Here is a 27,839-nt window from a genome sequence, read left to right on the forward strand (position 1 = left end):
GCAGAGGTGTTGTCCCACAGGTAGTGACAGAGCCTTGTTGTTTCCCTCCTCCCAGAGTGCAGCGGCGGCTCCCAGTCCGGTGCTCGGCAGCATCCCCCCAGGAGACGGGATGCCAGTGGGACCAGTTCCCCCCGGATTCTTTCAGGTACAGGACACCAGCTCTTGTCCCGCCCACTCTGCCCAGTGAGACTTGGCTTACTCTGATGGCAATGTGAAAAGCTGCTGCTGCTGCTGGGGAAACAAATGAGTTTCTGGTGTGCTTATTGTCTTCTGAGGGGACATCTGCTTAAGAAACCACTGAATATTTTCTCTGTGCTTACGGCGAAAAAAAGTCAAAATGCTAAGTGTTGTTGTTGACATCCAGCCCACTCTGGCTTATTATTTAGAGATGCTTGGGAACCCGTTTTGGCTCGTAGAGAAAGAAACGACAGTTGACTACCAAAACACAAGAAGGCTTATTGTCTTTAATAGACTTTGAGATTGACACACACATTCTACGATTAAATTAGTTGTATGTTTCTGTGTGAAATGGATAACGACCGTCTGTTATTACCTCGTGTCCGGAAGACTGTTGTGTGTATTCTGCCTTCATAAGCCCTACCTGCTCTGTAAAGTGAGAGGGTGTCTCAGTTCTGTGCGGTATGCTTTCCATGTATGTATCTATAATGTGAAACCGAATCAAAATCGTGGTGCTGGAGTTTAATGGTTTGTTCTTCTTAAATTGTCCAGTTTAGTCCAGCCATTCCTTCCTTGCGTACAGATACCCAGTGTCACTTACTCGCCTGAATCGAAGCTCAGAACTGAATGGTGGATGTGTTTATGTTGAGGCTGACATTTGCTTATGTAGTCTGCTTTTACTCAAACGTGTCACACGGAGGGGGTTCGGCTGATGAGGTGGCGCTGAGTTGTAGGTGATTATCATGAGTTTCCTGCATTCTGTCCACAGAGACAAAGCTTCCCATCTCCCTATATTGGATATTGGTACATTTATATTTAAAATACAGCATAGTCATGTGTTTTGTTCTGATATGAAGACCAATTTTCACTATAGGGACATGAGAAGTGCTGTTGCTAAAGAAGTGCTGTTGCTAAATAGTGTATTAATATGTATAAGAGAAATGTCCAGTTGACCAGTTGTATCTTTTGTTTGTGTGAAGCAGCAGTCTCTTAAATTTGTAATTATTTTGATGCTACTCATACAACTTTATGATAGTTTTGCTTACTTTAATATCCTGGATTTAACTTTTGTTGGGTGGCTTTTGTTGCAGATGAGTGGCTATGATCACCTGTAAATCTCTCAGCAGTCCGATCTGTTGGTTTACTCCTGTGGTTTTTAAAGTGACTGCACATGGCTGGTGAGCAATGGCTATCGATGTTTTTTGGTCCATCTTCCTAAAGCATTCACAGAGAGAGTTTTTGGTTTTTCAGATTTTTTTAGCTGTCAGGGCCTTCCTTGCTTATTTTTATCAGAGTGCCTGGATTTTTAAAAACTTTTTGGGATTGTAAAATAAAATAGTAGATTTCTACCTTTCAATATTTATGTCATGGTCTGCTTTGTAGCCTTCCATAATGTCTGAATTGTCTTCCCGTATGACTGGAGTCACAGATTAAAAAAAAAAAAAAAAGTGAATAATTTATGAAGATGTAGAAACATTCACTTTTTGATTAAGTGTTGACTTGAAAAACATTTTTTCAGCATGAGCGTGATGGATCAGGTTAGCCATAGTTGATTTATATGTGTATTTATTTGGTTTGTATTTTTAATGGTTGATTTATGGAAGCTGGGGGGGCAGCAGAGTTGGGATCCTTTTAAAAAAAAACTCAAACTCCATTCCAAGTCCAACTCATACAGACCTGGAAATGACAGTGGCCACTGAACTGAGACCACTTCCTGTTTAAACTGGACAAGTTAATCTTTACTCTGCTGCCTTTTAGGAACTGAAGACTGAGAGCCTGATTTAAAAAATATATATATTTATTTTCAAAAGAGATAATATTGTCACCACTTCAGCCTTGAGAAACTTGCACATTCAACTGAAAAGCAATTGGGAGGGTAAAAAAAATATTTTTTCCCTCCGAGGACTATGTAGAAGGATCTTTGAATATGTATGCAGTTTCACTTTGACGTATAATCAAAAATGAATCTTCTCAATATATATCACAAGCTTGCTGACAGATGTATGTTTTAACTTAACTGATTCACAAGCACTATTGAAGTGAAGGCAGCTTGTGAATGTTTGCAAACAGTCAGAGTACTTCCAGGTTGCTACAGTACTACTTTTTAAATATAAGAGCTGAGTTGTTGAGATGTTGCAGCAGCACTAGGTAAGCAGGGATTGGATGTATGGATCTATAATGTAGATCTTCTGCCTGTGTTTTGGGGTGTCGATACATAAATTTCATTGTTAACCCCTACAGAATTTGAAGGAATTAGGAATCATACAGGTATATACTCTCTACCTGCTAAAGTGCAAGCTTTCTAAGCAGCAAAATGTCAGATTAGCTATGTGGTTGTAAGTATGCTGCTTCACTATCTGATTAGATTTTTCAGTCTACCCAGAATGCTCTTCTGACGATTGTAACCCTGTATTCAGAAGAGAGTAAATGTAGCTTTCAGGTTATTATTTTGAAAACCAAAAATGGAAGCATAAAATATTGGCCTTTATGATTTATCCTGTTTACTTCTGACATTATGCTTTATTTTCGTATTGTCCTTACACATGTAAGCAGTGATTTGTCTGTGTTGTGGAAGTATATTACAAGTGAAAACACAGTTACGCCTTAAAAAAAATTGAATACAATATAAATGATTAAAACTGCTTCTTTTAAAGTGATGGTACTATAACAAGAACAATATATATTTTTGTGGTACAGCTACGGCATAGTTTTATAAGTATTATTTTGCCCCCGGCGCACTCTCAGCACAGTGCTTCTTTAGTGAAACACAGGAAATATATCTTGCAATCCCTCTGTTAAACCGAGAAGAGACAATGAGAACAAGGCTATATTTAGACCAATTGTATCAATTTAATAATAAGAAAAGGAGAGACACATTTAGCTTGTACACATTTCTTTCAGTCCACCATTACCAGTATAATTCTGACATTAACCACATAAAGATAACAATGGAAAATCCCCAAATTAATGTTTTCTCCTGGGTTTCATCAGAGACCATATCAGCTGACAATATGACTGACCTCAACTGCAACAATCAACTCCACAATCACTATTTTAATGGTGAAACTTTCCCATATTTTCAAACATGTGGGAAACCAAACAAAAATATTACATATCACAGAAAAACAACAACCATACATTACAGTATTTTCAGATGTATTTACTTTAAACTAAGGGTGAACAATTAATCTGGCTTGATAATTGAATTGTCAAAAGAAGCATTTTAATATTTGATGGTTTCAAATTAAGGTCACTTAAATGGCTTTACATATTCCGGCCTTGAACTATATTGGTACACACACAAAAAATATACAATATCTAATGTGTCTAAAGCAGAGTTGTGTACTATGTAGTGGTATTCAGATCAATACCAGCCAAGATTGAAAACATTTGTGTGTTTGTTTGTATTTTTAAGATTGGTATAAACTACACCTGTTGAAAAATAGTTTCATTTTTTTGAGTGACCGAGGTGCATTTTGAATGTAACAAACAATGGATTTTTAGAGGGCGCTGAAGCATATGTTATCATGGAGTTGTTACCAAACTCCCCTGGGAATCACCATACTGAGTGCCAGTCCCTCTGCACTGCTTGGATCAAATTTCCAGTTGTTTTATTTCTTTATCAACTTTAATTAATGAGAGGATAATCGTTCAGACAATTATCGTTTTTAGAACACGTTTGATCTGAGCATATTATTAGATGTATCCCCCTTAGCTTCAGCACTAACAGCAGTGTGTGTAGTTTGGCAGTCAACTCCAGTAGGGACTAACCTTGCCTAAACACCCCCATACAGCACAGCTCCTGTTTACCGGTCAGTTCTGCTGGAACTGGCCACTGACAAACATGTGCTCTTGTATGGATTGGATTTACATAAAAAGTTATAGTTTCAAAAGTGTAAGACTCATTTCACTATCTCTCTCCATCTGCACCTCACAGAATTACACATAGTATCAGGACGTGAATATCTACTCACAGCGGATTCACAAGTTATGAAATTTAGGTTGATGAATAAAACCTCCATTAAGTGTCAACTCAAACCGAGCACGGCTGGACAGCGTGTTTGCATGCAGACGTTCCTCCTGCAGTGAATTCAGAGTCACAATGGTGCAGGAACAGACAACAGGCTGTGTAGTTATGCATCATGCAGGAACACTCCCTCCACGAGCATGTTTGCGAGGAGGCCAGGTGGGGATCCTCCGTTGCCTCTTGCTCTTTTCGGTTCAGTAGCTCCTCCTCAAATTCACAGAGTGGATCACTCGGAAAACAACATCTGGATAGAGGGTGAGTCTGGAGGACACTTCAGTGCTTGATTTTCTTCATTTCCTTATTGTTGCTTTTTTTTTTTTTTTGCAAAGCTGGGGGACGGACAAAATGGAGAGAAACATCTGAACATTCACTAATACGCTCAATTGGGAAAAGGGATGACCCTGCACCAAGTGTAAATCCTGCTCCTCTTTAAAAAGATTGTCGTTTTAAGCATTCTGAGATGAAACTCCCAAGAACCATACTTTTCCTTTCTCACACCTTAAAGTCTTTCATGTGGTCGTCACGTTAAACCACTTCATGAACATGGAATCAGTGAGAAAAAATGATACTTTACCACGTTAGAAACTACGTAGAGTTTCTCAGGAGTGCCAGCAGCTCCTGCCCTTCACAGTAGAAGGCGAATGTGAATATAGTAGTCCTCATATGAAGCACCCTTGTCCTAATCAACAACAGCTGTCCGAGTCTTTAAACAAATTAGTCTTCAATTTTATTTCCTTTATCAAAAAAAAAAGCTGTTACGATTTCGAAATTCATGTTTTATTTTTGAAAATGACATCAGCTTTCATTCCCTGATAAAGCCACTGCGTCCAGAAACTGCCTGTATATAATCCTAATATCAAATTGGTTTGACTAATTTACTGACAGTAGCAACATGGCTGTAGGGCTTTATATTGAATCATCAGTATCATTCATATAGTGTGGTTGAGCAATTTTGGAGATCCAAAGTATAGAGGGCAAAGTGTTTAGGAACAATTAAATAAGAAAGGAGAGTATTTACAGTTTTAGTCTGAAAGGCATGTTATACTCCCACAGGTTAAAATATGTTGATGTGAATATGAAGAGGACAAGACTGCATAGGTACTTGATACAGCTACTGAAAAGAAATCCCCTTTATTTTTCTTGACCAGAAATCTTTTACATGTTATTTGAAAACTTCTCACCTACAAATATTACCTATTGAAGACAAATTAGTTTGAAAAGCAATGATCATGTCCGAGTTTGGTCCTGCTTTTCAGTGCACTGATTTGAACCCATGGACAGCATTTTAGGACTTTGTTGGCCATGCAGATCTTCGTTCTTTTTATCTGCAGTTTGTACCCACAATCGGCAGCACACTGTACAATCTGCCATAGACAGGACACGAAGCATAAAAAGTATTTCATCCCTGAGTTTGTAATGTTTTCTTCATGACAGCTTTTGGTTTTAATCCTGCTAGCACATCATGCAGGGCTCAGAATGCATTCTTCATTAAGGGCTTTCTGTGCCTTGACCTGCTACCACTGGTATATATGAAACAAGATATGAGGTTCACTTTGAACATATAGACACACGTATAAAGCCTCATTATAAGTGTTTCATGATGTTTGTTTTGTGGCTGATTATTGATTTACTTATTTATTTTGTAAATGGAAAATCACATGGACGAAACCCGTTACAGTCTTCAACCTTACATTAGAAACTAATATTAATTAATTTTGTGTTTAATATTTTGGAGGAGCTTACCAATTTGTCTCGTGAAATATACCTTGAGTCAAGTCTCTCACATGCAAATGTACAGCATCATTAAGGAGGTTTGGCACTGCGAGACAGAAGGAGATTTCATTCCTGATGGACTGTTTTGTAAGACTGGTGAAGGCTTGTTCACAGTGGCGATCGCTCTTTTAGGAAACCGATTCTTTCAGCATTTTTCCAGGGTGGTTAATTTCAGTATATTTATTCAAATAGTATCCCAAAGGAAAACTGAAACACTACCATCGACTAGTCCTTACCTTGCACCTATATGAGTTTCTCACTGAGCTTCAGTGTGATTTTTCCAAATATTTTTCTTGGCAGTTTTCATTCCTTATTATTTGAATCACTTGCATCAATCTAAAAAAAATATATGTTTTACTCACATTATGCTTCACATACATTTATGTAATCTGTGTTATATAAATGTATAAATTCAGTCATACTAGACAATACATATTGTTTTACAATATGTCAATGTAAAATAAATATTTTGACCTGGCAAGTGTACTGTCTGGGATGTGTTTGAATGCAGATTCAGTGCAATAGAGTGATGGTCATTCACTTTATTTATTAATTTTAAGCTTATTATTTTGTGAGTCAGTGCCTGCAAGAAAAAAAGACAAGAAATAAAATCAGAATAGGAATATTTTTGGATAACCTCTCATCATCACAGGATAATTTGTGTCACATTGCCCTCTACTGGTGTGCGTGGGATGGTTCCAAAACTTTTACCTCAAACTTGAGCTTTGGGTTCAGGATCTCAATGGTTATCTATTGTTTACTGGAATTATATGATATGTTCTCGATTTTAGTTATTATGTATTTTACTTCTATACACTTTGCAGAAGGGAAACTATTATTTAGAGCAGATACAAGATATTCAATCTGTTTCGATTAAAAAAAAAATATATATATATATATGCAAAAAGCATCTTGTTGGTTTGTGTGTATAGGATTCTCTATGGAAATAACAATACCACCTTCCTCTGCTTTTCTCTTGCTATGCAGTGTTTCACTGAAAAAAATAACATTTGTATTAATTATTATATGTATTATTATCTTATATAATTAATTAATGGAATATTATATAGTTGTACATATTACCCTATAGTTTGAGCCCACTCCCGCTTCGGTTTGCTCCAGGAGACTCTGTGACCCATTCCCACCAGAGCAGGTGTCAACACAGAGCAGACTGATTCACTGGGCTCCTTCTGAGCTTAACAAGCAACCAGACAACAAATGAGCTCTACAGGTTTCCTAGCGTCTCCTCGTTTGCAGCCTGTCCTCATCTCATGATGTTCAGAATGCGATTTTCTGATGGCGGTTAACTGAGATGTGACAGAATCAATAGAAGCCACCGCGCCAGGCTGGAGCGCTGAGAACGCGCAGGGACACAGCAGGGACACTCTGGAGTGATTCTGCACACAACGCCACGGACGCCTGCTCTGGGGCTGCGGGGGGGGGGGGGGGGGGGGGACTGTGCCAAATGAGACTGAGCAGTCTTGAGACAGAGTTCCTCCAGCACATGGTATCACAAATTAGGCCCGAATGAGGCAGTAACAAAATATTCTGAGCTGGGTGACAAACTTCACAACATCCATAAAGGAAAAGCTTTGTGCCAGTCAGTTACAGGGAAGTACCATCATAGTGCCCTGTATTTACAGTCTCCACCTTTCCCCTACCATTGAAATAGCAGCCTGTTGTAACTTGTGAAATTACAGTGTTTACAGGTGAAGTTACTTCACTTAGTATGTGATGATTACCTTTGATTTACACTAATGTCATCTCAGTAACAAGTGGTGAGGTTACACTAGTATCAAGCCTATAATAAAACGTATTTAATGTGGTTGGCGTGCAGGACTATTTGTAGACATTTCTTATTCTTTCATTATTATTATTTTCGTTTGAGAATTCACACCTTGTAGGGCAATATTGTGTGTGTGTGTGTGTGTGTATATATATATATATATATACACTCACCTAAAGGATTATTAGGAACACCATACTAATACTGTGTTTGACCCCCTTTCACCTTCAGAACTGCCTTAATTCTATGTGGCATTGATTCAACAAGGTGCTGAAAGCATTCTTTAGAAATGTTGGCCCATATTGATAGGATAGCATCTTGCAGTTGATGGAGATCTGTGGGATGCACATCCAGGGCACGAAGCTCCCGTTCCACCACATCCCAAAGATGCTCTATTGGGTTGAGATCTGGTGACTGTGGGGGCCAGTTTAGTACAGTGAACTCATTGTCATGTTCAAGAAACCAATTTGAAATGATTCGACCTTTGTGACATGGTGCATTATCCTGCTGGAAGTAGCCATCAGAGGATGGGAACATGGTGGTCATAAAGGGATGGACATGGTCAGAAACAATGCTCAGGTAGGCCGTGGCATTTAAACGATGCCCAATTGGCACTAAGGGGCCTAAAGTGTGCCAAGAAAACATCCCCCACACCATTACACCACCACCACCAGCCTGCACAGTGGTAACAAGGCATGATGGATCCATGTTCTCATTCTGTTTACGCCAAATTCTGACTCTACCATCTGAATGTCTCAACAGAAATCGAGACTCATCAGACCAGGCAACATTTTTCCAGTCTTCAACTGTCCAATTTTGGTGAGCTTGTGCAAATTGTAGCCTCTTTTTCCTATTTGTAGTGGAGATGAGTGGTACCCGGTGGGGTCTTCTGCTGTTGTAGCCCATCCGCCTCAAGGTTGTACGTGTTGTGGCTTCACAAATGCTTTGCTGCATACCTCGGTTGTAACGAGGGGTTATTTCAGTCAAAGTTGCTCTTCTATCAGCTTGAGTCAGTCGGCCCATTCTCCTCTGACCTCTAGCATCAACAAGGCATTTTCGCCCACAGGACTGCCGCATACTGGATGTTTTTCCCTTTTCACAGCATTCTTTGTAAACCCTAGAAATGGTTGTGCGTGAAAATCCCAGTAACTGAGCAGATTGTGAAATACTCAGACCGGCCCGTCTGGCACCAACAACCATGCCACGCTCAAAATTGCTTAAATCACCTTTCTTTCCCATTCAGACATTCAGTTTGGAGTTCAGGAGATTGTCTTGACCAGGACCACACCCCTAAATGCATTGAAGCAACTGCCATGTGATTGGTTGGTTAGATAATTGCATTAATGAGAAATTGAACAGGTGTTCCTAATAATCCTTTAGGTGAGTGTATATATATAGCGTATGAAGTCATTCTGAATAGAGACAATGTATAGATTTGATTGGGTGGGACTTAATAAGTTAACAGTAAATCATTCATGGAAATGGAAGATGTATGACTGAGACAACATTAACTGTCTGAAGTGGCTGAAATTAATATTTGTAATATACAGCACTTCCACTTATCTAATTATCTTGCCTGCTAATGAGGAGTCAAAGCACTTTAAGAAAGAAGACATTTAAATACTAACTACTGCATTGCCCAACAGAATGACAAAGAAACAAAGTGTCACTTTAACTTTCTATAGCACAAACCGGCTGTATCATATCCTAGTATAGTTCTGCAGTTTTATAACTGCTGCAGTACAGGGACTATTTAGTACTGTAGGCCAAAATTCTTCTCTCATGATTCAGAGAACTTGACAAAGCACATAGACTGTACTTAGTCTGATTGCCAGCTGGGTGAACGTATTCTTATTTTTCTAGAATGTGTAGCCTAGAATGTAAGATCCACAACTGTACTACAAGCAGTCCTAACTTTGTGATATAGAACAATGGAGATCACTTCAGAACCTTATCATCTGGGTGGGATCTCTCACATCATCATGTGTGGCATAACATCTGAATGTTTCCTGTCTCTAGGCATCTTGCTGCCTGCCTCCGATTTGAAATGACTGTTTTCAGTTTTATAGAGATCACTCTTACTTTCCCCCGGTCCTTTTCTAACCAAAATGACTCTCATGTTCCTGTTTATGTTGCCGTTTCCTCTGATCTTTCGCACTTCAGATGTCTGTTGGTCAATCTCTCGGTTCTCCCTCTTTTTCTGGGAAATGGCGTACACTTGTTGAGTTCACGTGATAATGACTTCATTATTATTTGGATTGTTTTTCCCCCTTCCAGCCTAATTGTCTTAACCGCTTGGTTCAGACTACGGTATTGACAACTGTATTTTTTGTTCTTTGACAGCTTTAACTTATGGATGTTTCTTCAGACCCCTGTCAATTGAACAGCAGGACACACTGGCTGGCACTTTACCTGTACAGTCCCATTCAGCTCTGTGTGGAAACTCTGCAGTGGTGTGTGAAACAGTTACAGAAAGCCTTCACTGCAAAGACCGGCATGGCATAACTAATAGAGGGCTGCAAGTTCAAGTTACACAAATTGTTTGTAAGCTTTTACATCCTTTTTTGCAAATGATATAATTAGCCTAATTTGTTTTAACCAGCATAACTTAATATCACTTAAACTGCATTTATACCTTCACCCAAAAGCCATCATGTAATCCATCATACTGTACATAAATACTTTATATTAGAACTGTGGGTTTTGTCATTGTGCGATTGGAGATGACAAGTGAGGGGCCTGGAGAGGGAGAGAGCAACGGGTATGCAATAGGATTATGCAGATTGGGAAAAGGCAATTTACAGACATGTTGGGCAAACCACACTCCCTCAAGAAACTCAGACTTTAGGATGGAGAGGAGCTACAGGGTTTAAACCTACATGTCTAGTCTGCAAACTAATGGGACACCTCAGCTTTGGTTTTTATTGTGTAATATTTATGTGTTCATTTGTACAGCCTTATCCCCTGTGATAAAAGCAAAGTTTGTCTGGGGTTAATCTCAGCTGCTCATAATTCAGGGAGAACCTCCCCAGAACATGTCTTTCATTTTCCTTCGTACCAATTCAAAGCTACATGTGGTGAGTATCTAGAGTCAATTGAGGCTACCACGCCTTAATACTAAATTGCACAAAATTGGCAGCATAAGCAAGATCATAGTCTGCAAAGCCTGCCCACTTGTGACAAAAATAATTCCAGTGTATTAATATTCCGTGTCACAGAAGTACAGCACATTATGTGCCAGTTCTCACCGTTTGAGCTTACTAACCCTGTGACGGAGGGTCTTACCAGATGCTCACATTGCACACACTGCATGGGTGCATCAGTTTAGTTAATTTCTATTCTGTAATGCGTTTTTCTTACCGTATGAAGTTGAGGAGTTAAGGCAACCCAGAAGCCTCTCATTTGATAATTTATGAATCTGTGAGTGTTGCAGGTATTTATTTTCCTACAGAGCTAAAGCAACTGGTTACTCATGGTCAAATAAACCAGGAGCTAATGCTGATAAATGTTTACTGTCTCCCATTCAAAGCGACGGACGGTACATACTGTGCGCACACTGCAGCCTCCACTCCCAGAGACCCCCTGGAAGAAGAAAATTATCTTCTAACATAATTTTGTATTTCAGTATTATAATGTGAAATTGTGGCTTTAAAGATGTGCATTTTACAAGCAATTCTGTTATACAGTAATGGACTGTTTTGTTTATTTTGTACCTCTGCACTGTGCAATACATTCTTTTTAAATGTATTGAATTTAAAAAATACATAATCCAGAGTGCATGAATGGTGCTCTTTGAGCAAAATCGGCTTGTGCTGCAGACTTAGAGACTTCCCCCATCCTGGGAGAATGTGCAATAGATATAAATCTTCCAAACTGGCCACCGGGGAGCTATTTACAGTGGTCATTGGTGAGCTCATGGCAGTCATTGAGAGACAGGGCTGGAATTTGTGTTCCTCCAGCTACCCAGTGCAGGAGACTGGGAGGCATTACGGAAGAAGCCATGAAAAAATTTATTGGAGAAGCAGGCAGTGGCAGGAGGTGTCCGCAGAATACTGAGTTTGCTAGTGGACAAAAGCACGGCCTCATTCCCTCTCTCAGCTCTCTTTCAAACCTGCTACTACAGACCCAAAACCTGAAATATGGGTGAAGAAACAGACCTCACTCACTTGTGGTATGTGTGTTTTTACACTATACAACAGTTATATAGTGTCCTGTGCTTCCTTCATGTCTCACTAGAAGGAATGCTCAAGAACATTTTCAAAAATGATCTTATGGGTTTAAACAATTGTATTATTACTGGGGAAATGAATTATTGTAACACTCTCCTCTCATCAATGTAAAATAAAAGCGTTTCACATGAAGCACATATGTCCATATGCAGTCATGTTGAGATCATTTGTAGGTACACTTCAAAGTGTTGGAGGGAAAATAACCTTTTTCTAAAATCATCTATTTTAATGAAAGACCTGTGTTGATTTGAATTCCCTGCATCAGATGTATTTTTACATCCCAAAGCAAGTGGCGGCAAGCTAACAGAAAGGAGAGAGAGAAGAAAAAAAAATCTGAATGCAAAAAAAACAAGCAAAATGATTTTTGTGTGGTTTAAAGAACTGTTTTGCAGGAATAATTTCCCTGTATAATTAAGTAGTTTTGGGGCAATTCTGCAAAAGCCGCAAGAATGGGCTGAAGATGGTGTAAAATGAGGTGTAACCTTTATTAAAATGTGATGTACCAAAGCCGCCAACATTAGCGTCACTTATAGCATTGGTTAGATGCAATCCCTTTAAATTTGAGGAAAAAATGTGACCTTCCCAAAATCAAAAGGGACAAATCAGGAACAGGTACAGACTCGCCAACCACACAATTATTGAGCTACTGGATGGTCTAAAAGATGTCCCGGAACCTGCCACCCAGAGAAATTTTCCTTAAAGCATGCTTGACGTACAAGTCTTAAAATAAATTTCACTTCAGGTTTGATTTAACCAGCTGAAAGAAAAGCAATATGATTATTAGGCAAGTATACCTGCTTGAAATTGTTAAGGAATGCGTAACTGATGGGACACTGCTGATATATATATATATATATATATATATATATATATATATTCAAATCAACTCAAAACCTACATTCCACTCTGACATTCCTGCCTTTATTCTGATTTGTACCCGCTTTGTTTTAAATTCTTCAATACCTTGATCTTTTGTGTAATTGTGTTGCATAAAAGTTGATATGAGATATTGAATGCATTTATTATTATTTCAATTATATACACTCACCTAAAGGATTATTAGGAACACCTGTTCAATTTCTCATTAATGCAATTATCTAACCAACCAATCACATGGCAGTTGCCTCAATGCATTTAGGGGTGTGGTCCTGGTCAAGACAATCTCCTGAACTCCAAACTGAATGTCTGAATGGGAAAGAAAGGTGATTTAAGCAATTTTGAGCGTGGCATGGTTGTTGGTGCCAGACGGGCCGGTCTGAGTATTTCACAATCTGCTCAGTTACTGGGATTTTCACGCACAACCATTTCTAGGGTTTACAAAGAATGGTGTGAAAAGGGAAAAACATCCAGTATGCGGCAGTCCTGTGGGCGAAAATGCCTTGTTGATGCTAGAGGTCAGAGGAGAATGGGCCGACTGATTCAAGCTGATAGAAGAGCAACTTTGACTGAAATAACCACTCGTTACAACCGAGGTATGCAGCAAAGCATTTGTGAAGCCACAACACGTACAACCTTGAGGCGGATGGGCTACAACAGCAGAAGACCCCACCGGTCACCACTCATCTCCACTACAAATAGGAAAAAGAGGCTACAATTTGCACAAGCTCACCAAAATTGGACAGTTGAAGACTGGAAAAATGTTGCCTGGTCTGATGAGTCTCGATTTCTGTTGAGACATTCAGATGGTAGAGTCAGAATTTGGCGTAAACAGAATGAGAACATGGATCCATCATGCCTTGTTACCACTGTGCAGGCTGGTGGTGGTGGTGTAATGGTGTGGGGGATGTTTTCTTGGCACACTTTAGGCCCCTTAGTGCCAATTGGGCATCGTTTAAATGCCACGGCCTACCTGAGCATTGTTTCTGACCATGTCCATCCCTTTATGACCACCATGTTCCCATCCTCTGATGGCTACTTCCAGCAGGATAATGCACCATGTCACAAAGGTCGAGTCATTTCAAATTGGTTTCTTGAACATGACAATGAGTTCACTGTACTAAACTGGCCCCCACAGTCACCAGATCTCAACCCAATAGAGCATCTTTGGGATGTGGTGGAACGGGAGCTTCGTGCCCTGGATGTGCATCCCACAAATCTCCATCAACTGCAAGATGCTATCCTATCAATATGGGCCAACATTTCTAAAGAATGCTTTCAGCACCTTGTTGAATCAATGCCACGTAGAATTAAGGCAGTTCTGAAGGCGAAAGGGGGTCAAACACAGTATTAGTATGGTGTTCCTAATAATCCTTTAGGTGAGTGTATGTTGTGGCTATCCTTTACATCTGTGAAAACTGATGCTGGTACTGAACCCAACTTCACCTATAACCCATCACAGATGAGGACCAGGGCTATGGAGCGAATCTTTAGTGTGGTCAAGACTGGGCTGGAGTAGTGTAGTTTTTCTTTCTTTTGTGTTTGCATAAAATTAAAATAATCCGTATTGTAGATTTGACTTTGATAAGTATGTGAAGATTTTTTAAATGCTATTTAAATTGCTTGGGGTTTTGTTAATCTGTTTTAACATGTTTAAATGCTCTGTAATTTCTATTAACAGGAGAAACTATACTCTGATTTCCCAATGTTCTCCGGTCAGATAATAGGGCATAAACTATAAGGAAGGAATTATTACTTTTTCAGAACACATATTACATTTGTGTGTCAGAATAACCCCTCGTGTAAGCAACTATAATGTTAAAATGTTCTGTCTTTTCAAGAGGGGATCCTGTAGTGTGATTAATCACTTACAGAACAGAACAGTGAGGCTTACTAAAGTACTTTTACTTTAGCGTTGCAGAATTTTTCTTCTTCTAAAGGCCTGCACATAAACGTCTTTTGTGTTTTTCCAGAATCTAGAAGATGATAAATGGCTCTTCTTAATATATATTCTTTAAATGACTCCTCAGCATGAATAATTTAAAGAGATTTTGCAGACATTTTTCCTCAGCCCCAGGGCCAGGTGAACAAATTACAGTCATCTGTAGATCTTTAACATGCTCGCTCTCTGGGTATGGACACTAGGGAGGTGGGAGGTTGCATTGCGGTTGGTCTTTACAGGAACATAAAGATGAACAGGCCAAATTACAGCTACTCGATAACAGCGGTATCATTCTTGTTTTCACTATATTTTCCTGCTCAGTTCCTGCTTTTTATTTTCAATTAAAGGTAATTGTATGATTTTATATACCAAAATATGAATATAAGGTGTTATTGCTGTAATAAAGTGTCCTGCTTATGGTATAAGAGAGAGAAATTATGAACTTCTGTATAAAGGGTCTCAGTTATGGGTCTTTGTTTCACATTTCTATTTTGATGAAAGCGACAAATCGATAATTGCTTGGTTGAGTTGCTGCAGAGATCCAGTGATGATGGTTTTCAGGCTGCTCAATTCCCATAAAACCCAGTTCATTACATTTAAAGAATCCATGTGGTTGTTTTGAGGGAAAAACATTTGCACTGGCCTTGGACTCTTCACATGTGTAGGGGAAGGTCAGGGCAGCAGTATGCCACTCAACCGTTTTCCCTGCTGTGACAGGTCTGTCCGGTCATAGGAACCTCTGGGTAAGACCTCTAAATCAGCTTGGCTTCAGCACGACTCTGGCAGGTGTTGATTGCTCTCTGCCACGTTGACTGGCCAGTCCTAGATCTTTCTTCCGAAAGATGTCCAGCATTCCCGGGAAGTCCCAGTGGCAGTGAACTGGTCTCTCATACGTCACAAACACCATTCATTCACATATCTCATGATCATGGCTGGGGGGCTGAAGGGAGAATAAAAAACTGACATGTTGTTGGACATGTGACTGGAGAGAAACTGAAGTGAACTCTGTTTTTAATGAGACAATGGATGAGCTAGAATGAAAACGTTTTTGAACAGTCAACCCTTTGCTTGATGTCTGGCCACCCTGTAGCCAAGTCGCAGTGCGATATCTTGAAATGTGTTAAAGGCACGTTGGCAGTGGTTATGCTGGACTAGATTAAAGTCCGTGCTTGAATTAGATATCAAAGTATTGTATTTACCCAGTGTTAAAGAAAGAAAGAGGAGGAACAGCAGTATTGACCTCTTGTTTTTCCAGTCTAATTGGAAATGAGGTTATACAGTGTGTGCTCAACATAATAAGGCTGTGTTTTATACTGCTTTGCGACCTGTATGCAGTGCAGGACTGCATAATAATCCAATGACATAAGGGGTTAATAGGACAGCTGGCGGTGCCCACTCAACATAGATTAAACCTCTGTGATGGCAGCCTGCCACAGCTCCTGAGCTAATTCTCTTGTTTATTCCTGACATTTGCCTGTTATTGTTGCTAGCTTCATATATTGGTTTTGCTGGCTGGCTGGCTGGCTGGCTAGGTGAATGTACACTAGTACTTGCACTTTGTAACTTAAACACAATTTTAAGATTTTTGGGCCTTCACTTAAAGATTTTTTAACTGTGTGCAGTGTACTGTACTGTACTATAATGCTGCTGGATTGTTTTGTTTGTTCTTTCCTGTGAGCATTTAATATAAGCTATAAATATGGGCGATGGTCTCTTCAGTGTTTTGAAGAGAATGGCAGGGATCTTATAGGCTGTGCTAAAACTCATTGCAGCTCTGTTTTTATACAATTAGTACTGAATTATTTATTGTTCACATTATTATAAAAAAAAAAAATCAAGTTATGGGGTGATATTATGTTATTATGTTTCCAAGTAATCATGGAAAGGTTTCACTTTTATTATGCTCATTGTAGCAGTCATTTGTCTAGGCAGATGTGATTGAAAAGAAAGGCTTGGGTTGTAGAATGTACTGTTTTGGGAAAAAATGCGTTTCTATTTTTTTGTTACATATTTTGGAAATGGGTTCTGCATTACTATGTTACAGTTCAGCTATTTTCCAAGTTAATCAGAAGCTTCCTCTGTTTTTTTAAAGGAATGTAAGACTTTCTGAAATTCTGATCTGAATTTCATAACAAGTGATCTCGGAGCAATTCCAGTTTTTTTTTTTAAACAAAGCAGTTATAAATAGTTAGTCTTTGGTAGACTGAGAATATCCATTGTCGTTTTCATTTAAGTATTTTGGCAGTAATCCATAATTTATATTTGAATCAAGACTTCAGATATCTTACCTAATTGCCTGTTTGCTCTCAGTAGTAAGATTGGCATTCCTCTTTGTTTCAGGAAAAAAATAAATCCCCCCCATCCAAGCTTTAACAGCAAGACAGTCTAATAAATCTTTGGCTGTTCATGAGACTTGGAAAGCACTTAAGGTACGGGAAAACAAGTACTACAGAGTGAAGAGGATTTCAGAACTATGGAGAAGCAGACCAGTTAACAGCTGCTCTTGTAGTTGTTGTTTTTGTTTGTTTGTTTGTTTGGCATTTATTGGTTTTACTGGTGTGGAGTAACCAACCCACATTATCATAACCGAATGAAAAAAATAAATCCTCACCTTGGTACAACAAACCTCAGGTGAGCTGAGAGGTCTGCGAAAGAATGTATATCCTCTAAAATCAATGTCATTAGGACCATTAGGATATGTTGGTCAAATGTCCCAGGGGACATGAGATAGTGTTCTGTGTACATCCAGTGTCCATGTGGAGATTCTGGAGACTTTCAGTCATCACGGTGAGCCTATGGGCAGATGACCCAGAGATGATGTTTCCCTTACATGGTATCCATCCTGGACAGACTGTGGATCCTGGCCAGCCATCTCTTGATGACCTGACTATTCCTGGCTTGTCAACTGGAATTCCATGAGCTTTTTAAGCCCTTCAAGACTTCCCCCGATAACCGTAAAATATGGACTCAGCTGCAGTTGCTTTTATGTAACTCGCAAAGAAAAGGAATATTTGCATACAGTGTACTTGTGTATGGTCAAGTGTTAATTTACTGACTAACTACACATTCGGTTCTTATGGATTCATATGGATTATTAGATCTTGTCACCACAATCCATTCATAACCTGAAGTACAAGCAGGAACGAATTCCACATAATAAATAAATCTGATTAAAGCTTGAAAATGGATTACAACAAAATTCAGATACTCTAGCAAGTACAAACATTCAGTTTTCTCTGGAACAAGCAAAGAGCAATCCAGAGGTCATCCCTGAGGCTTCTTGGCCATTTCCAGACCAGTACAGCTGCAGTTTCGGTGATTACAGCCGCGGCCTTACTGTGTTGTAATTTGTGGATTTCCTTTTCTCCGTAGGGACCTCCCGGTTCACAGCCATCACCACATGCACAGCCTCCACCTCACAACCCCAGCAACCCCATGATGGGCCCCCACACTCAGGTAATAACAATAGACTGCCACTGTAGGGCACACAGTGACATGGCACACAGACCAGACAAATATCTTCATTGTTATTTCCAAAAATACAATCAGTGGGAATACACATCTGGATATACACTTATATGAGTGTCTCGGAACATATATCATATCAATCGAAATGTATATGTGAGTTTTTTTTACGTTACGGAGCTTTTTCTCATTTCACAAATGCATCTGTGATGTTCACAGAAAACGAGAAACAACATCTCTTATTTGCATTTACTACACGCCTGCCTTTCTGAGTAATATAAAGAAAACAAAGCAAAACCGGCTTTTTCTATCATATTCTGCAATCTGGGCTTACTCCGTTTTTGATGGGTTGGAGAATTTTTAGTACCGCATTGGTAATAGAGGCACATGAGCTGGAGTAACTGCATGATCTGTGCTGCTAATGAGGAGGAGAGACAGCGCCAGCGTTGTGAATTGTGGAGTGCGGTCACTCACTGCGGCTCCTGTCCAAACCCCAGACAGCTCCTCCCGGAGAGACACACCCCCATGTAGATTCCAGAGGTCACACGGTGAAACATTCCCTTCTGTGCATGTGTGTGTGTGTGTGTGTCTGGTGGTAATTACACCACTGTGTAATCAGACTTCTTATGAAAAGGAATTACGCAATTACAGGAGGGGAACAGCAAATGGTTTTCAATAAAATCTGCTCCGACTGGTGACCGGTCTCTGTGAACTTCACTGCCCTGCTGAACTTTACTTTCAAGCAGTTTGGGTCTGGAACCACAGTCGCTGTATGTTGTTGTTTTTTTGTCTTTCTCTTTGGAAAAACATCTGTTAGTAATTAAAAGAAAGCAAATAAAATACACAACATGTATCATTAAGTAATCATATTGCTTTGCAACCATTTTCTACATGCAAGAGTGTGATGCCAAACCCATGAAAAGATTCTGTTGAAGTTTATACATGTGTGTCTTATAGTGTTCCCAGCTCTTGAGGGGCTAATCGATTTAATATAATCATGGTTTTTGCAGTTTAGTTTTTGCCAAATCATGCTGCTTCTATTGTTCAAAACTCACTCCATCTAATTGTGTGTTCTGTAATTGTGGACTGGAATGGTGGTGTAGGAATTTTTATCAAAGTACTGTGTATATGAAAGAGAGAGAGAGAGAGATTAAGCTCTAGTTGGTATTGATAATATTGTGTATATCAGGAATCCGACAGGAAAAGCATGGGGAACTGGATGTTGTGCATTTGGTATTTTCTTGAAACAAATTGCCTAATTGTGCTGAAGGAGTTGAATATTGTGTTAAAATGAGTAGATTGACTACTTAGATGTGGAGATGGACTGGACTTCTTTGTGGTTGGTGCTGCTGAAACTCTCACAGCACTGCAGTCCAGGGTTAAGCTAACCTTCACAGATGGAGGAGATACAGTGCTTTAATATTTAAACAAAAAAATACATTTATGTATATGTTAAAACATTATTTTGCCTCCATGTTTGTCTATGTAGATTTATTCAGTATCATGAAATACCCAAAACACAAGCCTGCAGCTCATAAAACCTGAAACGATATGAAACGTCTGTGTGTTTTTCCTCCTGCTCCTTGATGCTAATCAAACTTGGTTGTGTTTACAGCGTTCCACTTATATGACTCTTTCTGTCACTGTAAGTTGTCCATATATAACCCCTGCATAAATCAGCATTATTCAGCAGTGAGGCAATGTTAAGGAGTTAGCCTGAAAACTGTGCTTTACAATGATAATGCCCGGGTATCACAGCGCACTCACATTTGATCTGTTCTTGTGTGACTTCTTGTTCTTGTCTAGTTTTGTGACTTCTATTTTGAAGTTCATGAAAAGTATTCCTGAATGCCGGGTGCATCGTGATATCCAGTTTGGTCACAAGCCTTTAATGGAGATAAAGGAATTCTCAGCCTCAGTGGTTACGGCACCTCTATCTATTTTGCTCTTTTTGCACTGTGATTTTTTCTCCCTGAGTGTGGGTGTGTAAACCTCGCATGAAATATGTGATCTTCTTGCTGCTGTATTGAGAATTGAGAGAGAGAGAGAGAGCAATAAAAGAGGTGAAAAGGTTGACACGGAATATCCTCCCCATGTGTCTACGTCTTTTATCTTTTCTTTGTTTCCTTGGTGTGGGAGGTTCAAAGCCAAGAATTCCTCCTTGTACAAAACCTATGATTATATCTGAATAATAACCAAGTTGGAGACCTAATGTACCTCTTCTGCATTTTGAGTGACCAAAAATTGACCTTGTGCGTTTTGTGTTATTTTCAACATAGTACAAACTTTGATTTACATCGTACTCGGTAGACCTCGTATTGAAGTATGAAGACATCAATGTAGAGAAAGCTTGATAAATGTGGTCAGGAAAGCAATGCTAAACATGAAAGTGAGGTGTCAAAGCATTTGATTATCAGAATATTTGACATAATCAAAGGAAGTGATTATACTAATGACTCGTAAAAATGAAAAGGAAAAACTAACAGTATTTAAACTCAGAGACATACATGTGAGGACAGAAATAAAAACAAACTACCTTTACTAATGAGTTAAATAACAAGATATTATATTCTGTCCACTCTGTTCATAAATATAAGATTTATGCACCAAAAAGTCTAATTCAATGGTTAATATTGAAGGGAATCTGCCTTAATTGTGCAATAAAGGCCCAAACCAACCAAAATGCCCCTCTCTCAGTCATTGTAATAATTATTTTTAACGTTGTCTTGATTTGAAATTTTCCTTGAAGAGCCTTTTCGTAAACATATCTTCTGGAGGGGAGCCTCTTTCTCTTAGGCCGTCCTTTTTGAGCTGCTGGTAATGTGTTTTCTTCCTGATTGTCTCCACAGCCATTCATGTCACCTCGTTACCCTGGAGGTCCCAGACCACCCCTCAGAATACCCAATCAGGTACGGGCCCCATTGCATCCCCGAGGTGCCGCTGGGAAAACGTGTAATCTCACGGACAAGAGTTGCAATCTGTGTGTGTGTGAGCGTGTGCAGACATCGGGGCTACTCCGAGCAGCTGTGGGGCTGACCTTCTGATTTATAAATAGCAATGGAAATTGCCGCCACAGAATCTAGACGCTATTCAGTGCTGTCAGTATAGCTTGTCACTGTGCTAGGTACAAATATGTGCAGGGCTAGGATGGTTTTTAGGTTTGTTAGTGTGTTTTACAAAGTTTCAAAACCAATCCATCTTTTTAACAAACCACTTACCTCATGACACTTCATCTGTCATGGTCTATATTTGAATAATAACTGTTCTTCAGGAATATTTTTTTCTGATATATATACTTTCTTATCAGTCACTGTCATTCAGATATTTTGTTTATTGATGACGTGTAGAGATTTCATGCCAAATTGTGCTCATATCTGTACAGTGGCTGTCATTTTGGGATATGCATCAATGTCTTGATTATTGCAGGGCAATAATACTAAATTATCAGCATCCTCTATTTGTTGGTTCAGTTGTCTGTATTAAAGCATGTTTTTTTAATACAGTTATTCAAAACTTTTCTCCTTTTAACATTGTCTCACAGTAAGACATTCCAGGATTTAATGACATCCATGAATGGAATCGGTGTTGTTGATTTTATTTCTGGCATCTCCAGCCATGTTCAGTCAAGCATTAGTGCCTTGATTGTCCTCGGCTGTTTCAGATTTTATTTCATCCCAGTTCTTCTCATGATGAAATAAGGACAGGGACTTGAAAGAAACACAGGCTAAACACTTGCTACATCTTTAGTGGAAGATAAATCGTTGTGAAGGAAACAGTAAAGGTGTTTTGCAGGATCCCTTGTCCCTGCCACTTTTAGGAGAACACCAACAACATGTGTAATAACCTATGACATGGTCTGGGAAAATATATTGTGATAGAGCTAGCTAGTAGTTTATAGAACATAGTGATAAAGAGGATGTAGAGATCATGTTTAATTACACAGGTGATAAAATGCAGTTTAAATGTAATACGAAATTGTTTATTGGGAACAAATCTCTTGCCTTGTCACAGTCCAATTATTATAAGTGAGATTCCTACACATTAAGTTCTTAATTAGACTGATTAACTATCTGAGCTATGAATTATGATGTATTGTATTTTTTAAAATAGATGGTTTTAAATTTGCATGCAGACCCAGAGCTGAGTTAGTTAGTTTTTTAGACTGAGAACAATAATTATTTTTTTTTTACCTGTCTAGGCACTTGGGGGAGTCCCAGGGAATCAGCCACTCTTACCAAGTGGAATGGACCCCACAAGGCAGCAAGGTTAGTCTTGTGAAAGGGTGATTTTTCTCTCCAGTAATCATATGGAATGTAACTAAATAGCATCTGATTAACAAACATCTGATATCTTTATCAGCATTTTTTCTTAAATCTGATACCCTGTCAACCTTCACAAATTTCTAGAAAAACTGTGAAATCCTTCTTCAACAGGGCATCCAAATATGGGCGGGGCTATGCAGAGGATGACTCCTCCCAGAGGGATGGTTCCACTGGGGCCACAGGTATGTGATTGGATGAAAAGAACAATGATCTCCATGGAGTCTTTGGAACACTGATTGCGCACATCACAATTGAGTATCACTTCAAGCACTTGTCCCTGGAGGGTGCATTTATCTAATACGGGAGTGGTTCCCAAACACCTGCCAATGAACCTCTGTTGGTCAATAGCCTATCACACTAATCTCAAATTCAAATAAAAAACTCTTATCAAAATATTAAGAAAATAATTCAAAATGCTTCAAGAGTTCATGTGTGTGTGTTAAATGCAGTTAAAGCTGTGATGGTTGCCATATTGAGGCAGTCATCAATAGTTTAATACCACTAATAGCGGGGGCCAAAGTGTGAAAAAAGTTTATCAAAGTTGATTACGTTGATTTTAATATGAATTGCCTAGAAGAAGCTCCAATACTGTTTGTTTTCCAAAGCCCTTTTTAATTCAACAGTGAGTTTTGAACCTGCGTTTTTGCTTGTGCCATACCCAAAACATCACTGTACCATAGCTTTTTTGTTTGCATTTTGCTTTTTTTATCATGAGTAAAATGTGAATTTCATTTTTTTGTTTTTTAATCCTCTTAAGAATTTGAACTTGGCCACACCTAGCCCCTATCTTTTCCTTGTCTGATACACCTGATAATACCTGTGAAAAACAAATCCCTTTTCAGTCTCCGCCTGCTAAAACAGAAAAGAGTGAATGTGAATTTGTGTGAATAAACCATCTCCTAAAAATTCCACCTTTCCCTGTACTTAAGCAAACAGTGTTCACCTCAACAGCAACAAAAAAAAAGAGCATTTGTGTTTTCCACTTTTCCACTACTGGCATCTGACGGTGTGCCGATTAGATTGACTGCCCCACCTGTCCCCTGCCTCTGCCCCTGTGCTAGCTGAGCTGCAGTGCGGCCCATCATCGTGCCTTGCCCCTGCTTCCTGAGTGACCATGTTCCAGGAGAAATCATTAACCCGCTTTCCTTCTCCCCCCCTTCCTCTCTGGTTTTATTTCTTTATTTTTTGTGGTTAGTCTGATCCTTGGTTATCATTGCAGAGCTATGGAGGTGCAATGAGGCCCCCTCTGAATGCTTTAGGTGGGCCTGGGATGCCCGGGATGAACATGTGAGTATGTTTGTAACGTTTCTTACATCAACAACAAAAAAAGCATCTTAATGAAGGAATCTTGGAGGCTGGAATCCTTACCTCTCGAACTTAAAGAAATGCCACATATTGGCAGGCTAACACAAGTCTCTCATACCCTTATAGGAATTTGTCTATCAAACATGGCAGTTTTCACAGTCTGGCGTTAATCTGGCCACTTTAATGTAACAGCTCCTCTCCAGGTGTGCAGGGGCAGAACACTAGCCTTGATCTCCTGTTCCCAGTTGTTGTCTAATGATCTAAAGCCACATCATTTCAGCAATCTATTTTAAAATGTAGGTTTGCATGGTGCCCACACAACTGAACAGATTAAGCAAGCTCTGCTGGTTCTGTCATGTAGACTGCTGTCCAGAATCATTGATTTACAAATAGAAGCATTCACTTTCACACAACGAGTTGTTTAAGAGGTTATCAACTGTAGAAGACTTTACTTAACTGTTAATTAGTGTATGTATGTACACTCACCTAAAGGATTATTAGGAACACCTGTTCAATTTCTCATTAATGCAATTATCTAATCAACCAATCACATGGCAGTTGCTTCAATGCATTTAGGGGTGTGGTCCTGGTCAAGACAATCTCCTGAACTCCAAACTGAATGTCTGAATGGCAAAGAAAGGTGATTTAAGCAATTTTGAACGTGGCATGGTTGTTGGTGCCAGACGGACCGGTCTGAGTATTTCACAATCTGCTCAGTTACTGGGATTTTCACGCACAACCATTTCTAGGGTTTACAAAGAATGGTGTGAAAAGGGAAAAACATCCAGTATGCGGCAGTCCTGTGGGCGAAAATGCCTTGTTGATGCTAGAGGTCAGAGGAGAATGGGCCGACTGATTCAAGCTGATAGAAGAGCAACTTTGACTGAAATAACCACTCGTTACAACCGAGGTATGCAGCAAAGCATTTGTGAAGCCACAACACGTACAACCTTGAGGCGGATGGGCTACAACAGCAGAAGACCCCACCGGGTACCACTCATCTCCACTACAAATAGGAAAAAGAGGCTACAATTTGCACAAGCTCACCAAAATTGGACAGTTGAAGACTGGAAAAATGTTGCCTGGTCTGATGAGTCTCGATTTCTGTTGAGACATTCAGATGGTAGAGTCAGAATTTGGCGTAAACAGAATGAGAACATGGATCCATCATGCCTTGTTACCACTGTGCAGGCTGGTGGTGGTGGTGTAATGGTGTGGGGGATGTTTTCTTTGCACACTTTAGGCCCCTTAGTGCCAACTGGGCATCGTTTAAATGCCACGGCCTACCTGAGCATTGTTTCTGACCATGTCCATCCCTTTATGACCACCATGTACCCATCCTCTGATGGCTACTTCCAGCAGGATAATGCACCATGTCACAAAGGTCGAATCATTTCAAATTGGTTTCTTGAACATGACAATGAGTTCACTGTACTAAACTGGCCCCCACAGTCACCAGATCTCAACCCAATAGAGCATCTTTGGGATGTGGTGGAACGGGAGCTTCGTGCCCTGGATGTGCATCCCACAGATCTCCATCAACTGCAAGATGCTATCCTATCAATATGGGCCAACATTTCTAAAGAATGCTTTCAGCACCTTGTTGAATCAATGCCACGTAGAATTAAGGCAGTTCTGAAGGCGAAAGGGGGTCAAACACAGTATTAGTATGGTGTTCCTAATAATCCTTTAGGTTAGTGTATATTTGTATGTGTGTGTGTATGTATATAAGTATGTATTTAACTATAAATTGTTCCTCAGGGAAGGTTAATCTTACATTGTGATAGAAGACGGAACATCTTAGAATAACCTAATTACACAAACTCGTGTTAACTGTTTATTGTGTTTTTGCAGTCGTGTGACTATTTATTAATAAATATACGATGCCATATTTTCATACATAAAACATAAATCCCTCTTTTTAATTAACAAATGGATTGGATTATTTAAAAGTTGAGGCTTTATTTCTTATTTGCCTTGTGAATTAGGATTGCAATAATGAAACATTTGAGCAAAGTGGCTCACAGTTTGCATGATGAGAAAATGATATATGGGCTCATCGGGTTCTCTGGCACTGGCTGCACATGTTAAACAGCTGCTTCTGGTGCGCAAAGATGTTAAAATGGGAACGATCCCCTTGACCTGTGTTGTACAAGCTGTGGTCTTTGTGTATTTAGCGCTTTTCTCTCCAGCTTGAGACCACTTGAATTCAAGAGGGGTGCACATTTATTAAATGTGACCATTTGCCATCCTTTTGCTCTACGATGCACATTTATGTCCTGACTCTACAGAACCCCAGGAAGTGGCATGTTTTCAATCTGTGATGTGTAGCTCCAGCCAATTTGTACTGCTATCTTTTCTGTCCTGAAGTGTCCTTCCATGGTTATAAATGCTAAATTAGAGAAGCTGTAGAACACTGAGACAATGTTAGTCAGATACCAAATGTTCAGACATATGTCTTTTTCATTATTTATAGGCTAATGTAACAAAAAGCGTTTTGCTTGTGGCAGCATATTGCACAGATCCTTGCCACTGTATTATTGAATTGAATATTCCCACTCATGCAAAGGCAGTTCTGTTGCAGGATGGCTGTGTTTAGCGCACCACAGAATGAGTTCAGGTAAAATGTACAAAATGAGTTTCAATCCAAAACAGCAAAGAATGGTAAATAAATAAATACTAGCTCCAAAGGTTGTGTCTTTGGAGTGCTAACTCAAGAGGAGTGCTGGAAATCTCCCACTGGGACAAGAGCATTTAGTTTCTCACTGGCCCCGATTTCTGCTTGGTAAAAAGCCAAAAGTGTGTTTGATTGTGGCGAATTAAATCCCCATCTGTCGTTACATGTTGCAGGGGTCCTGGAGGCGGCAGAGCTTGGCCAAACCCTCCCAATGCCAACTCGGTAAGTACACTTCAAGCGAAAGAGGCAAGCTGGAGCTCTATTGCTTCTGTGCTTGTGCTATCTTCTCATTTACACTTGTTTTACCGCCACGAGAGTTGATTGACAGCAGGCCGCAGCAGGAGAGCCGAGCCAGCGTCTCCCTGCTTTGGCCAGCTGTCAGAACGAAGGGATCTTCAGAACGGCCTCCTGTTCTGGATCTGAGCGCAGTCTGGAGTAGAAACTGCTATTTCAATGTTCAAACAAACAAAGCAGGTAGACAGTTTCCGAGAATGTCAGGATGTAGCTCTAATTGAAGGCTTTTTTGTCATTATTGTCTTGGGAGTTTTTTCTATTTATCCTCCTCTCTGTGTTAACTTCAGATATATATATATATCTGATCATCATTCGCAGAGAGAGTAATTCCCTATTTGCCTGTGGTTTTCAATTGCTATTCCACCTCTGTCTTTCTCTGAAATATCTACATAATCTTCATATATATTCTCTCTTTTTTTCTTTCCTGGTGATTAAATTACAGGTCCTTTCTGTCTCTGCAATTTGTGTCTGAAAATCGCTTAAGTACTGAACTGATGTGGTTCTTAGAGGAAGTGTGCAAATTCGAAAAGGGTTGATCGTCTGCAGGAAGCTGACATTCTAGTGAAAATGTATTGCAGTTCGTTTCAATTCTTTTTTTCTGTTTACTAGAATACTTACTATGGCCAATTGTAATAATCATAGTACGTTTTTTGTTGTTAGAGACAAACCCTGATGCCCAATATTGGCGCATGTTTATTAGTGAGACATCATACAAAATACAGCGTACTCCCCAAACAATGGCACAATTACACACGATGACTGATCCTGTGTGCTGCCTAGAGCCATTATCTTTGATTTAAACGTACACTTTCATATCTGGAAAGTGACGCAGGAATGAAATGGCCGCCAGACTGGGTCCAGTCAAATTCACTATAATGGCTGTAATATCGCTACTGGAAAGAACTGCGTCCAGTGTGCTGAAATACCCAACTCCCTCCACTGTTGCAGACAAGTGAGCCGTGCAAC

At 39.6% G+C, this 27,839-nt stretch overlaps 1 protein-coding gene across 2 annotated transcripts in view; it reads left to right on the top strand.

Moving 5' to 3' along the window:
* Positions 1 to 27,839, top strand: part of ssbp2b (single stranded DNA binding protein 2b) — a 120,592-nt gene that overhangs the window by 80,030 nt on the left and 12,723 nt on the right. The window contains exons 5-11 of one of the 2 annotated variants that reach the window (XM_066711902.1): positions 56 to 145; positions 18,183 to 18,266; positions 21,125 to 21,184; positions 22,474 to 22,540; positions 22,709 to 22,779; positions 23,817 to 23,884; positions 26,753 to 26,801. In XM_066711902.1, the coding sequence (XP_066567999.1) occupies positions 56 to 145; positions 18,183 to 18,266; positions 21,125 to 21,184; positions 22,474 to 22,540; positions 22,709 to 22,779; positions 23,817 to 23,884; positions 26,753 to 26,801 (489 nt within the window). The remainder of the gene's footprint in view (positions 1 to 55; positions 146 to 18,182; positions 18,267 to 21,124; positions 21,185 to 22,473; positions 22,541 to 22,708; positions 22,780 to 23,816; positions 23,885 to 26,752; positions 26,802 to 27,839) is intronic. The other variant, XM_066711903.1, reaches the window with a different exon arrangement.

This window comes from Amia ocellicauda, chromosome 8 (assembly GCF_036373705.1).
Source record: "Amia ocellicauda isolate fAmiCal2 chromosome 8, fAmiCal2.hap1, whole genome shotgun sequence".
Lineage (NCBI taxonomy): Eukaryota > Metazoa > Chordata > Actinopteri > Amiiformes > Amiidae > Amia > Amia ocellicauda.